Source organism: Macaca thibetana, chromosome 4, assembly GCF_024542745.1.
Source record: "Macaca thibetana thibetana isolate TM-01 chromosome 4, ASM2454274v1, whole genome shotgun sequence".
Classification (NCBI taxonomy): Eukaryota; Metazoa; Chordata; class Mammalia; order Primates; family Cercopithecidae; genus Macaca; species Macaca thibetana.
The window spans coordinates 165,061,398-165,075,472 of NC_065581.1; the positions used below are offsets into that span (position 1 = coordinate 165,061,398).

General features: G+C 48.4%; 1 protein-coding gene across 1 annotated transcript in view; it reads right to left on the reverse strand.

The window, feature by feature from the left end:
• Window positions 1–3,021: 3,021 nt before the first annotated feature.
• RNASET2 (ribonuclease T2) overlaps window positions 3,022–14,075 on the reverse strand; it is a 31,189-nt gene continuing 20,135 nt past the window's right edge. Inside the window, exons 6-9 of the mRNA XM_050789412.1 lie at window positions 13,370–13,483; window positions 8,193–8,238; window positions 5,421–5,495; window positions 3,022–3,297 (exon numbers count right to left, since the gene is read on the reverse strand). Coding sequence (XP_050645369.1) covers window positions 3,094–3,297; window positions 5,421–5,495; window positions 8,193–8,238; window positions 13,370–13,483 — 439 coding nt within the window. The 3' untranslated portion in view covers window positions 3,022–3,093. The remainder of the gene's footprint in view (window positions 3,298–5,420; window positions 5,496–8,192; window positions 8,239–13,369; window positions 13,484–14,075) is intronic.

Sequence of the window (14,075 nt, forward strand, 5' to 3'; positions counted from 1 at the left end):
CAGAGCGAGACTCCATCTCAAAAAAAAAAAAAAAAAAAGAAAGAAAGAAAAGATACCTAGTTCTGAATATGATACAATTGCTAGTTAGTAATTCAAGCACATAATGACCTTCCACTACTAGCTTGGAGAGAAGCATTGCTTTCTAGGTGACAAAGCATTGTCCCCTCACAGGGCAAGAGAAATGCTCTCGGGTACAGCAACAGCCCTGCTGAGAAGGGGCTGGTCTGGAGGAGTTTCATGGGAACCTGGTTTTCTTCTCTCACTTTTATCTGTGGTGTCTTTTTCCACTGTAAGTTCCACTCATCCCTGGGCCTAGTTCACGGCTCCTCTTTTCCACGGTGCTGCAGATGCTTCAGGCAGAAGCTTCCTCTGGCTGAGACCCAGGCCAGCTGCCCCTACTGGCTGCTCTCCGTCCTGAGATGTGCCTGCTCCTCTGCCCCCCTCGTACTCCCAGCTCTGATCCTAGAGCCCTGCCTGCTCCTCCCTCCACACATACAAGCCTCAGACCCTGCTCACACGGGAGCCCTTTCTCAGTCACCTCTGCCCAGTGTTAACAGCGAGAACCATGTGGTCAGAGTTGCATCTTTCCGAGTTGAATCTGGAAAATGCACATGACCTACTTGTTTAATGATGTAAAAACATGTGCTTGGATCTGATCTCCATCAACGAACCTTAAACGCAGAGTCTTCCCCTTCTCCCGTCTCCTGAGGCTCATGAGTGCCTTATACTTAAGTGATCTGATGCAGGTTATCAAACGCTTATGTTCTACCTGCTACTAAGCTCTAGGCCAAAAAAGGAATATTAAGAGATCTAAGCATTTGCTTGTGCTGGTGTTTTGAACCCTCCAGCACCTCATCAGTGCTTTCTTCCATTTAGCTGATGTGACGATGGCAGGAAACCAGCACTTGGCATACGATGTTTTACTCCGCAACCCATGCCTCCCACCAGGATGTAACCCTGTTGGCATCCCAGTCCGCTCTCAAATGCTCAGACTAACATAATAAATACACACTACTTAAAAAAAAGAATGACTTGTTTAAAAACTGCAAAAGCAGCCGATTGCAGACAGCCTCTGAGGAGCTGCTTTCCTTGACCCCCCAAGGCTATAAAATAAATGCAATTTGAATAGGAAGGCTGTTCAAATCCACCAGCTCATCTGGGAATAATGAAGACAAAACCCGAGCCTTGAGCCGTGTTTGCAAAATGACTCAAAAAAAGAATTGACATCATTTAAAGGACTCTGAGGCTTAAGGGTCCACACCCTGAAGTACACCCACTGCCCAAGGACACAGAGCAAATGCAGGAATAATGCCCTTCCAGGTGCAAAACAAATCAGACCTTGTCCCTTTCACAGGCATCCAAACACAAATCACCAGTTCCCGACAGAAACAAATCCTGCCCTGCCACGCCGCAGAAAAACACTGGAGACTGAAATGAGCTCAGAGAAGGGCTGAGGGACAATGACAACGGGGGGACCCTGGACCCTTGGGCTCCAGTAGCCTTCCCCCAGCATGCAGAAGAGGGCTGAGCTCCTCCCTCCATTATAGAGGAGGCAAAATAAAGGGACTGCTTCCATGAAATCCCTGATCATCTCCCTCTGTCCGTCTGAAGAAGCTGTCAGGCTGGCTGGGTGCTGCCTGTCTCAGGGAACCGGCTCTTACCACAGAGCTCATTTCCGGAGGGGCAGAGGGCCATCCTGCGTCTCCTTTAATGCCTGCGGGGGACACAGAGGCCACTTAGTCTAGGATCAGGACTGCCAACACCTGCTTTCTCACTATCCCATCTGCCTGGTAAACCTTTGTCTCTCTCTGAACATTCTGCATTTCAGATTGTCTTGTAGACACCATGAAGCGAGGTTTTGCTTTGAGCCAGTTTGAAAATCTCTTCTTTAAATGGGCAAGTAAAGCCAAATATTCACACGCATTGATACAGCTGGCTTTTTTGGTAAATTATGTTGACAATATGGTTATTCTTGGGATTAAATATTTCACGTGTTGAACACAATGCCTGGCACAGTGTAAGTTCTATTGTAAATGTGTGTCGCATAAAACATAAATAGGATGTTAGCATGATTAAGACAAAGAGAGAAAAGGATTTAAAGAGAGAAGAGGCCAGGAGACCTGGGAGAAGACAATGCCAACAGGTCGTCTTAACAACACATGGAAAGTTCCCACTGCACAGCCCCCAGACGCCTCACTCCACGAGCGAAATCCCTGCACGGCAGGCCGAGACCGTGGGCACAGCAGTCTGCCTGAGAGCCATGTCATCACATATCTAGAAGGAAAGGGCACTTCTGGTTCTGGAACATACGACGGAGGCACATTTTGCTGGGGGCTCCATGTACATTTCTAAATACGTGTCAGTGCAGGGACCCTCTGATAAGAAGGAAGTGAGGCCTGACAGAAACTGCCCTTCCAGTAACCCGGAAGAGACTGCTCTGACGGAGACAGGGGCTGGCTGCTCTGTGAATACACCCAAATCTCCTAGGGCAGGAGTGGCAAAGTCACCGTTCCAGGACACACCCGTGACCACACAAGGATTGCAACAAGGGAGCAGCTGGCTAAGGAACGATGTCCTGGGGCTCTGGCCACATGGAACAGACCCAATCTGAGCTACAGACACCGCCCGGGCCCACCAGGCATCGGCATGGGCGCCTGCCATGCGCAGAGCTCTTCGTCTGGACGGGGTCCCTGCGCCAAGAAGGCAACAGGCTCTGAGGGGTAAACTCAAGCAAGAGAGTCCCCTGAATTGGCGGCATCTGTCCAAATTCCAAGTATGCCTGCCTGATTTACCAGGGCACTGAAGAGCTTAATCAAGAAGAAAAAAAAAAAACAATCTGTGAGCTTTATCCAAAGGACAAAACAGCCACTGAGGCGTGGGACAGTTCCTCTCTCCCCATGTACGCTGCACACACTCACTCTACGTGGACCACAACATCCAATTCACAGGCATGGAAGGGAAACAGCAAAGCAAACAGAAAGGCTTGCTGTGAAAAAGCACACACGAAACTTCACTTTGGAGTTGTTTTTTAGAAAGCTGCAGTTTGTGAATTTCTCTTGCTTTTTAAAACAGAATATTTCCAAAACGTGGGCATCAGTGCTTTATCTTTTTAGGTGGGGGATAGAAGACTGGGCCATCTTCACAGACCCTCAGACCCCGGCTCTCGGTGTCCCCATCTGCCAGCCAGGCTTTCTGCTTGGGGGACAGCTGCTCCCCCGGCTCAGTGCAGTTTTGCAGCTGCTGGTCTTGCTTAGTGAGGCACAGTTCTATCTGACCAACTGTCTGTACTTCTTCATCCTAAAAATAAACGATGAAAGACACTTTAGAATTCAGATCTTGGATTATCATGAAGGTCTTATGATCATGAACTTTCAGAACTTGAAGATAACAAAAGCAGAGGCTCCACACCACAGGTTCGAGTTTCCAAGAACAGACCCCTTCATTTAGCAGAAGGCTGACATGCACTAAATTGGAGCGGGTGGCTCTAGGCGACTTGCCTGTTGGCAGTGGAGCTGGGCTTGGGGCTTGGATCTCCTGGTCACCACCAGAGGCCAGCCTGGCAGCCCCGGTGAAAAGCCTCTGCTTTTATCTTAGAGAAAATTAACAAAGACACAGATACAACAGCACTCAACATACCTATTAAGATATTAGGAGGAGGCCGGGCGCGGTGGCTCAAGCCTATAATCCCAGCACTTTGGGAGGCCGAGACGGGTGGATCACGAGGTCAGGAGATCGAGACCATCCTGGCTAACACGGTGAAACCCCGTCTCCACTAAAAAATACAAAAAACTAGCCGGGCAAAGTGGCGGGCGCCTGTAGTCCCAGCTACTCGGGAGGCTGAGGCGGGAGAATGGCGTGAACCTGGGAGGCGGAGCTTGCAGTGAGCTGAGATCCGGCCATTGCACTCCAGCCTGGGCGACAGAGCAAGACTCCGTCTCAAAAAAAAAAAAAAAAAAAAAAAAAAAAAAACAAAGATATTAGGAGGAAAAAACGACTTTTGTAGGCCAAAAGGGCAACAGTACCCTATTGCTAAAAGAACAGGTATATTCTTGTTAAAGATAAGAAGACAATCCTGTCCTCACATGCTGTCAAGGAACCACCACGTCTGCTCACACAGCACATGCTCCCACAGACACACATGCACACCCACACACACAGATGCGCAGGCCTGTGCACATGTGCAGAACATGCCCATACGTGCACACATACACACACAGCACATGCACACAGATGCAAAGGACCATGCTGTGCACACACAGCACATGCACACAGATGCACAGGACCATGCACACACACAGCACATGCACACAGATGCACAGGACCATGCACACACACAGCACATGCACACAGATGCACAGGACCATGCACACACACAGCACATGCACACAGATGCACAGGACCATGCACACACACAGCACATGCACACAGATGCACAGGACCATGCACACACACAGCACATGCTCCCACAGACATACATGCACACCCACATACACAGATGCGCAGGCCTGTGCACACATGCAGAACATGCCCATACGTGCACACATACACACACAGCACATGCACACAGATGCACAGGACCATGCACACACACAGCACATGCTCCCACAGACATACATGCACACCCACATACACAGATGCGCAGGCCTGTGCACACATGCAGAACATGCCCATACGTGCACACATACACACACAGCACATGCACACAGATGCACAGGACCATGCACACACACAGCACATGCACACAGATGCACAGGACCATGCACACACACAGCACATGCACACAGATGCACAGGACCATGCACACACACAGCACATGCACACAGATGCACAGGACCATGCACACACACAGCACATGCACACAGATGCACAGGACCATGCACACACACAGCACATGCACACAGATGCACAGGACCATGCACACACACAGCACATGCACACAGATGCACGGGACCATGCACACACACAGCACATGCACACAGATGCACGGGACCATGCACACACACAGCACATGCACACAGATGCACGGGACCATGCACACACACAGCACATGCACACAGATGCACGGGACCATGCACACACACAGCACATGCACACAGATGCACGGGACCATGCACACACACAGCACATGCACACAGATGCACGGGACCATGCACACACACAGCACATGCACACATATGCACAGGACCATGCACACACACAGCACATGTACACATGCATGTACACACTCACAAAGGTGCACACAGCACATGTACACATGCATGTACACACTCACGCACACACACAGCACATGCCCACATATACAGACACAAATGCACAAATACAAGTCTGCCCATGGGAACTGTATGGTGAAGACAAAGCCATCAGGAAACTAGAACCTGTCTTCTTGAGAAAAAAAGGAAGACACAACATAACTGTCTAACCTGGCTTGGCGGAAGGCACTGGATTTTGGGTATCACTCCATATACTCTGGCGAGGGCATCTTTAAAATCTGCAACCTGATATTAAATACAAGTGTATTAGAAATTAAACTTCAACAGAAAAGATCTGACAGTTCTGGGCTATCCCAAGCGCAACAGTGGCAGGGTCCTGCTCTACCCTGGCTGGCAGGGACAGAACCCAGCACAGGTGTGAGAATGAAGCTCCCATTCCCACCAGCAAAGCAGAGGATGCTGTCATCCTGGGCTTCATCCCCAGACCACAAGCTACTCACTGCAGCTCTGTTTTCTCTCTACTCCTGTTTCTCTGGAGAGCGGAGCTCTCCTCCTCCCAGTGTCTTTCCGGGCCCCACACTCCCTCCCAAGCTGCCTCACCTGAAATGCCACCTGCCACAGCCACCCTCATCCACCAACTCCTACTCCGCCTTTCATGGCCCACAAAGTTTTCTCAGCCCTGCCCACTCTGAAGTCTCCCTCTCTCCCGACCCACTTCCCACGGCGGACACATTCTCCTTCACAGAAGGCAGGCCCTGGGAGCCCTCAGGTACCAGTCCCAAAACTGCAAACCTAGACCCCCGTGTGCTCCAACCTCCTCTCGGACGAGAGGCCTCCTCCCCGCTCTACTGAGGGAATCCTCTCCCACTGCTTCTGCCTCGTGCCTTCTGAGTCAAACCTCCTAGGAGGACACCTGCATCCTCTAAGCCTCGTGCTCTGGCTTTGGGGGGCACTGAGCTGGGGTCACCAGCTCCAGCAGATGCCTTTTGCCCCTTGCCTGCCTGTCTGCGCAGACACTGTCCACTCCTTCCAGAAAGCTCTCCTGTGACCTCCTGAGCACCTGCTCCACTGACCGCCTGGCTACTGGCTGCCATTCCTGCCCCAACGCCTTGGCCTCCTTCACACTATCGCTTCTTCTCCAGCTGCATGGCCATGGGCCAAGACTCCCCCACCATGTGGCCTACTTGGAGGGTCTCTGTCCCTAGTCTCTCCCCAGCACCAGGCAACCACAGCAACAAGCAAACACCCCAGCCTACTCAGAGCTCAGCGCTGCTGGAGGATGAGGTCCTCACGTCTGTGGCTCCCACCTGGCCTCTTCCCAAACTTCCTGCTCTCCCTCGATCCCCCTCAAGTGGCAACTGGTCTCATATCTTCCAGCCCCCAGCTCTGCTCCACTGAGCCACTCCCCCCAGGGCCTGGGCAGGCTGCAGGCCTCCATCTCAGCAATGTATTTCCCAGGAAATGTCTGGGTCAGCAACTCTCCTGGGTTTTCCCACAGTCCTGATTTTCCCATAAAACAGATGAGTGGACAAGTGGCTGGATGCTGGATGTAAAAGCAGAAAGTCTCTCCTGACGATAAATCAAACTCCTTTCAAAGGACAGAATTCTGAGTATCCACCGTGCTGTTTCTGATGCCCAATCAAACGCCATTAGCACCTGGAAGCAGCTCAGCAAGTGTGTGGTCGCTGTGGCTTTCACCACTGGAATCAGTTCCCTGAACGCCAAGTTCTGGGCAAACATGGCAGGCACATTCCCCTCATCTATTCGCACATGAGTCCGGGTGAGGACTGTGAGGGCCCTGCAAGCAATCATCTTACGGCTTCCCGGGGCTGGGGTTGTGGGGGAGTCTGCAAAGGGCTGGCAGACTCCCTCCTCAAGTCCACTGCTCCCCACACCCTGGAAAAATGGCCGCACAGGTAAGCAGACACCACTGAGAGCAAAGACACTGTTGCCAGTTTATTTCTCCAACTGTCAAGGCACCAAAATAATTGTTCAACATACAGCCATCACCCCAGAACTGCTAAAATCAGTGACTTTCAACCTTTTTCTAAATCTACAACATGTGATAAATACGAAAACTATCTCAAAGAATCCGATACATTTCTCTAAGGCAAGAGTCTGCAAACATTTTCCGTAAAGGTCCACGTCGTAAATATCCCAGGCTTTGTGAGTAACACATGGGTCTCTACGGCAGCTACATCATGGGAGCACAAGCATCCCCAGGTAATAAAGGATTACAATTTTGTTGACAAAAACAGGCAACCAAGAGTGGAAAACAACTACTTTTTCTTTCCTTTTAAGAGACGTGATCTGGCTGTCACCCAGACTGGAGTGCAGTGGGGCGATCATGGCTCACTGCAGCCTCAAATTCCTGGGCTCAAGCAATCCTCTGACCTCAGCCTCCTGAATAGCTGAGACCACAGACACATACTATCATGCTCAGTTGCTTTTACTTCTTTGTAGAGGTCTCATTCTGTTGCCCAGGCTGGTCTCGAACTTCTAGCCACAAGCAATCCTCCAGCCTCAGCCTCCCAAGGTCCTGGGATTTACACCACACCTGGCCAAAAACAACTTTTTGTATATGCTTACCAGCTAATAACATCTTGTCATGCTTAAATGTCTATAGTTTGTTTTTTTTTTTTAATCATAAAACAAACCACAAACATAAGACTATGTTACAAAAGTGAATGTGACTCTTCAAACTGCAGACTCCACCTGCTCTGCCAGACCCTGGGGCACACGCTTCTCACAAAAGGAGCCGTGAATCTGTGCTTCCAAATCACTGGTCTAAGAAGCCTTCAGTTCATACGCAACATGCACAGAAAAATAAAATGCAAATAAAATCTGTTTAAATGATAACGGTTAAGTAGGAAGGGAGTTTGCATTGGGTCACTTTACAGTCCACTGACTCAGAGGCTGAAATGGCCCTGCTGGAGGTCCCCAGGAGATACACATGAGAAAAGAAGCAAAAGCAAGACTTACTTGGTAGTAATTGATGGATGGTTTTATCCCCAATTTTAGGAGCACACTAAAATTTAAATTTAAAAAAGTTAGCTGTATCTCAAAAAGAAAAAAAAAAGTTAGCTGTATAATGAAGGTCCATTTTCCTTTCTTGTTCTTTTCAGATATCACATTTCATAGCAAAAATTAAGACACTCTTAAAGGAAAGTGCTTTTTTTCTATGACTTTATGCAACAAATGTGTCAACATGGACAGCAAATAGATGGTTCCCAATCCCCACCTTCCCACCCCTCAGCACACACACTAACTGCTCCAGACACCCTTTCCAGTTCCTGACTCCTTCTGAGCATGGGATCACAGGGGCCACCACCAAGTGGAGGTGGCACACAGAGCACTACCCATTTGCCACACCTGCTTTAAAAGATAGCAAATGAAATTGGATTCCAGGCTTATCCTGGTAAACTGCATTTGGTCAAATCTTCAAACACAGTCATGCGCCACATTTCGACATTCAGTCGGTGACGGGCTGCAGGTACGAGGGCGGTCCCATATGATCATATTTCTACTGTGCCTTTTCTATGTTGAGATATGTTTAGATACACAAATTCTTACCACTGTGTTACATACAGGTGCCTACAGTACTCGGTACAGTCACACGCTGTACAGGTTTGTAGCCTCACAGCAACAGGCTATACCACAAAGCATAGGTGTGTCGTGGGCTGTATCAGCTAAGTAAGTGCACTCCAAGATATTCACATAATGACAATTTTATACCCCATCACTAAGCAATACACAACCATATGTTAAGTCCCTATAGCTTTCAATCGCCTCCTAAAGCACTGCTACACAGAATCCTACCAAACTACTATATACAGAATTGACTTATTAAATTATAAAGGTACACTGTAAAAATTCTGAATCATTCCAGAAGAATATCCTAGTTCCCCATATTCAAGCCTTTGTAGAAAATTCTAGATCATCATCACAGAGTGGACACAAGGACTTTGACAGCCTCTGTGGGCACTAACTGATTGTCAGACTGTCTTGGCCACAGAGTTCCTGGAACAAGGACTGAGATGCCAGGCCAGGGTCCTTTCAGCCCCAGACATGGCCCGAACCCACAGGACCTCGCATACCCTAGCTGTTGGTGTTGTATGAATAACAGGTTTCAGACTTTGCAGCAAAAAAAAAAAAAAAAATGTAAACTAGCTCATGAATTTTTTGATATTTATCCTAAGTTTCAATGATCCTATTTTTGAATATTGAGTTTAATAAAATATTTTTGAAATTAATTTAAACTGTTTCTTTTTGCTCCTTTTAATGATGCTACTAGAACATTTTAAATGACATCTGTGGCTCGTGTTACATGTCTATTGGGTACCATGCTCCTGACCTGGTGATCAAGGGAGTAAGGCAAAGAGAGAAAGATGTGGGGGAATGCAGCACCTAGCCCAGCACCATGCTTTCTGCTGAGTTGCGATGAGCTTGGCACTCATCCCAGGTCTTTATCTGTGGGTACTCTAGGACGTGCCATCAGCTCATCTGAGTCTATGGGAACCCTGAGAACTTTGCTTCAAGATGATTTGTGGTTTTTCAGGTTTGCTGCCTTCATACTATGAAGTGAAGAAAAAAATGTTACAGTTTTGTATTGTATTTTATTTTTTTTGACACAGAGTCTTGCTCTGTGGCCCAGGCTGGACTGTAGTGGTGTGATCTCGGCTCACTGCAACCTCTGCCTCTTGGTTTCAAGAGATTCTCCTGCCTCAGCCTCCTGAGTAGCTAGGATTAGGTGCACCACCATGCCCAGCTAATTTTTGTATTTCTAGTAGAGATGGGGTTTCACCATGTTGGCCAGGCTGGTCGTGAACTCCTGACCTCATGATCCACCCGCCTTGGCCTCCCAAAGTGTTGGGATTACAGGCATGAGCCACTGTGCCCGGCCTGTTACAGTTTATGATAATTTGAAAAGCCAACTTATGAGAAAAAGATAATTTGTGATACCAGTTTACGAGGAAAAATGAGGGGTCTTAAATTTTGACTTCTTAATTTTATTTTTAGATTAAAATTAAGGCACTAAGAATTATAGATTTCCCTTGCAGAAACTAAGAATATAATTTTCCTGTAATTGTTCTTTATAGGTTCTAGCAAACATACTCTCAGTAGTGCTTTGCCCTCGCAGGCCCTCGGTGAACATTTACTGAATGAATGAATGAATGAATGAATGAATGAATGAATGAATACAGGACCCATCATCCCCATCTACATCAATGGCGGGGCAGCACTGGGCCCTGCTGAATCCCCACAGGAACTCCAGGACTTAAGAGTTTTGCACGTGTCTCGTGTGTGCGTGTCTTAGTCTGTCCAGTGTTGCTATACAGGAACACCTGAGGCTTGGTAATTTATTTAAAAGAGAGGTTGATTTGGCTCACGGGACTGCAGGCTGTCCAAGAAGCATGGAACCAGATTCTGCTTCTGGCAAGGGCCTCAGGAAGCTTCCGCTCATGGCAGAAGGCAAAGGGGAGCTGGTGTGTACAGAGATCACATGGCCAGAGAGGAAGCCAGGGGGTGGGGGCGGTGCCAGGCTCCTGTCAACAACCAGCTCTTTGGGGCACTGAGTGGGAACTCGCTCACCCCTGCAAGAGGGCATTAATCTATTCATGAGGGATCCTTCCCCACAACTCAGACACCTCCCACCTCCACACTGGTGATCAAATTTCAACATGAGATTTGGTGGGGATAAACCAACCACATCCAAACCATAGCAGGAAAGCTACTGAGTTTCAACAAGTATAAGTAGGAGCCACTTAATAAGCTATTTGTTGGATACAGAGATGAATTATTTAGAAAACTGATTTTAAAATTTTCGGCAGTATCCATTTATCCTCCTTTCTCTGTTTGATTAAATGAACTGGTTTATGGAGTCAGCCTGGAAAGCACCAGCACTCCGCGGCAGGGTCGGGACCGTAAGACCCATATTTTGAAACAGAGGGCATCTCTCTTGTTATCTCCAAAGTGGTTCCTACCCTTCCAGTCTTTCACCAATGACAGACTTTCTTTTTAATTGTAAGTCTCCTGTGCTCCAGGAGCTACCTAAGACACTCTCTTGGTTAACCGTCATAATGACTTTTTTTTTTTTTTTGAGACAGTTTTACTCTTGTTTGCACAGGCTGTAGTGCCATAGCACGATCTCAGCTCACTGCAACCTATGTCTCCTGGGTTCAAGCCGTTCTCCTGCTTCAGCCTCCCGAGTAGCTGGGATTACAGGCATGCACCACCACACCCGGCTAATTTTTGTATTTTCAGTAGAGATGGGATTTCACCATGTTGGCCAAGCTGGTTTTGAACTCACCTCAGGTGATCTACTCACCTCAGCCTCCCAAGTGCTGGGATTATATGCATGAGCCACCACACTCGGCCCACAATGACTTTTGAACAGCTAATTAGCTACATTTTTTGGGTGAGAAAATGTTTCCTAAAATATTGCTCTTACTGCAAGAAAGCAATGCTTCCTCTATTAAAAACCTAAGATTAAATTATATAGAGCAAATTATATACACAAACTATATACAAATCAAAGTGTAGAGGTCTGTGTACATTTCTTAGCATATGTACTTGGTAGTGCAGATTTTAAGAGCTAGAAGAGACTGCAGGGTTGATGGCAACCTATCTATTTATTTTACAGCATGGAAAGAAGATCTAGAGGTCAGATACACAAATTGTACAACTAGTTAGTGTCAGAACCAGGATGAAAAGGCCCACCTAAAGCCGTGCGCTCTGGGAAGTGATTTTTAAAAAAGCTTATTCACAGGGCATTATTTGATGTAATCTTGGTCCCCGCTAACCGTGCCAAGCCCCTCTTCTATCAGCGCCTGAGCTCTATCCCACCCAAGTCGCAGCTGTTAGACCGCGTTTCATCAGATGACACAGGAGACCATCTGTGTGAGACAATTTTGTGCATTGAGGTAAAGCACATGTCTAGATAAGCAATGGAGGTTTATTCATCTTTTAAGCAGATTTAATTCAGAAACCTTAAATACAGCTGATTAGCAAAGGCTCCTGGTATTATTCTGATTTGAAGGAGAATTGCTCTAAAACAAGCTGCGTAAATTGCAAAAGCAGCAACACAGAGGCTGTGCAATCGCCTGTCATGTTTTTTTAGCACTTCACTGGTTTATTATGACCTCTTATGATGAAGGTCAGTGAGAACAGCTAAGACACTGACATACTGAAACGTCCAGACGGAGAGGTAAGGGCACACCCTGGATCTCTAGCGACCAGATTTGGACAGTGAGTGGGCTGGGCGTGGCCCTCGGAGGCACTTTGTTTTACAAGTTCACTGGTTCAAGTGGTGACAACATATTCCCCTTCTCGAGAACTGAGGTGAGGGCAGGCAGGGACGATTCAGGCAGGTTTGGATCATTTCTGGGGTTTTTTTTTTTTTTTTTTTTTTGAGACGGAGTCTCACTCTGTAGCCCAGGCTGGAGTGCAGTGGCCGGATCTCAGCTCACTGCAAGCTCCGCCTCCCGGGTTCACGCCATTCTCCGGCCTCAGCCTCCCAGGTAGCTGGGACTACAGGCGCCCGCCACCTCGCCCGGCTAGTTTTTTTTTTGTATTTCTTAGTAGAGACGGGGTTTCACCGTGTTAGCCAGGATGGTCTCGATCTCCTGACCTCGTGATCCACCCGTCTCGGCCTCCCAAAGTGCTGGGATTACAGGCTTGAGCCACCGCGCCCGGCCCATTTCTGGGGTTTAAAGAGCCCTGGCCAACATCTCTTTCCTGCCTGCTTGTTCCAGGAGCTCTGTGACAAAGACCCACAGACTTCCTGAGGTTCCCTCTTTCTAGGGAAAAGGAAACGACCTGTTAATGCACCATCCTTTATCAGGAATCATGGCTGAGAAAGGCACGCGCTGGTTGGAGTTCTCATTTTCCCTACGGCAGACTCTGATGATGAGATGGTGCCCAGACAGGCATCCCAATATTCTGCACCCACTCTGTGTGATCGTGGTGTAGAATGATCCGGAAAGGCTCGGTAGGCACAGAACATTCCTCAGGAATGATCTCACTGGCCAAACAGTGCACATGCAGAAGCTGCTGGAGGGCAGCGTGGTCTACACTCACTCCCCTGGATCCAGCCGTCAGGCTTGGGAGACAGCAGGGATCCCCACTGGGAAGAGCAGCAGGGGGAAGGGCGCACCCACCTGTTGAGGTCCAGCTCCCTGTAGAGTTCCAGGCTTCTGCCAAAGTACTTCTTCTGGGAGTTGAGCGCGTCCACCTGGGCGGCACAGGTCCCATGCTTTTCCCACTCATGCTTCCTGTGAGGATTAGAAAAAAATCTTCACTTAAAAGTAATGAGGCGCGGTGGCTCAATCCTGTAATCCCAGCACTTTGGGAGGCCGAAACGGGCGGATCACGAGGTCAGGAGATCGAGACCATCCTGGCTAACACGGTGAAACACCGTCTCTACTAAAAAGTACAAAAAACTAGCCGGGTGTGGTGGCGGCGCCTGTGGTCCCAGCTGCTCGGGAGGCTGAGGCAGGAGAATGGCGTAAACTCGGGAGGCGGAGCTTGCAGTGAGCTGAGATCCGGCCACTGCACTCCAGCCTGGGCGACAAACAGAGACTCCATCTCAAAAAAAAAAAAGGAATGAAACAGGTTGGGCGCAATGGCTCAGACCTGTAATCCCAACAGTTTGGGAGGCTGAAGGGGGTGGATCACCTGAGATCAGGAGTTTGAGACCAGCCTGACCAACATGGTGAAACCCATCTCTACTAAAAATACAAAAACATGAGCCGAGTGTGGTAGCAGGTGCCTGAAATCTCAGCTATTCAGGAGGCTGAGGAGGAGATTCGCTTGAACCGGGGAGACAGAGGTTGCAGTGAGCCGAGATCATGCCATTGCACTATA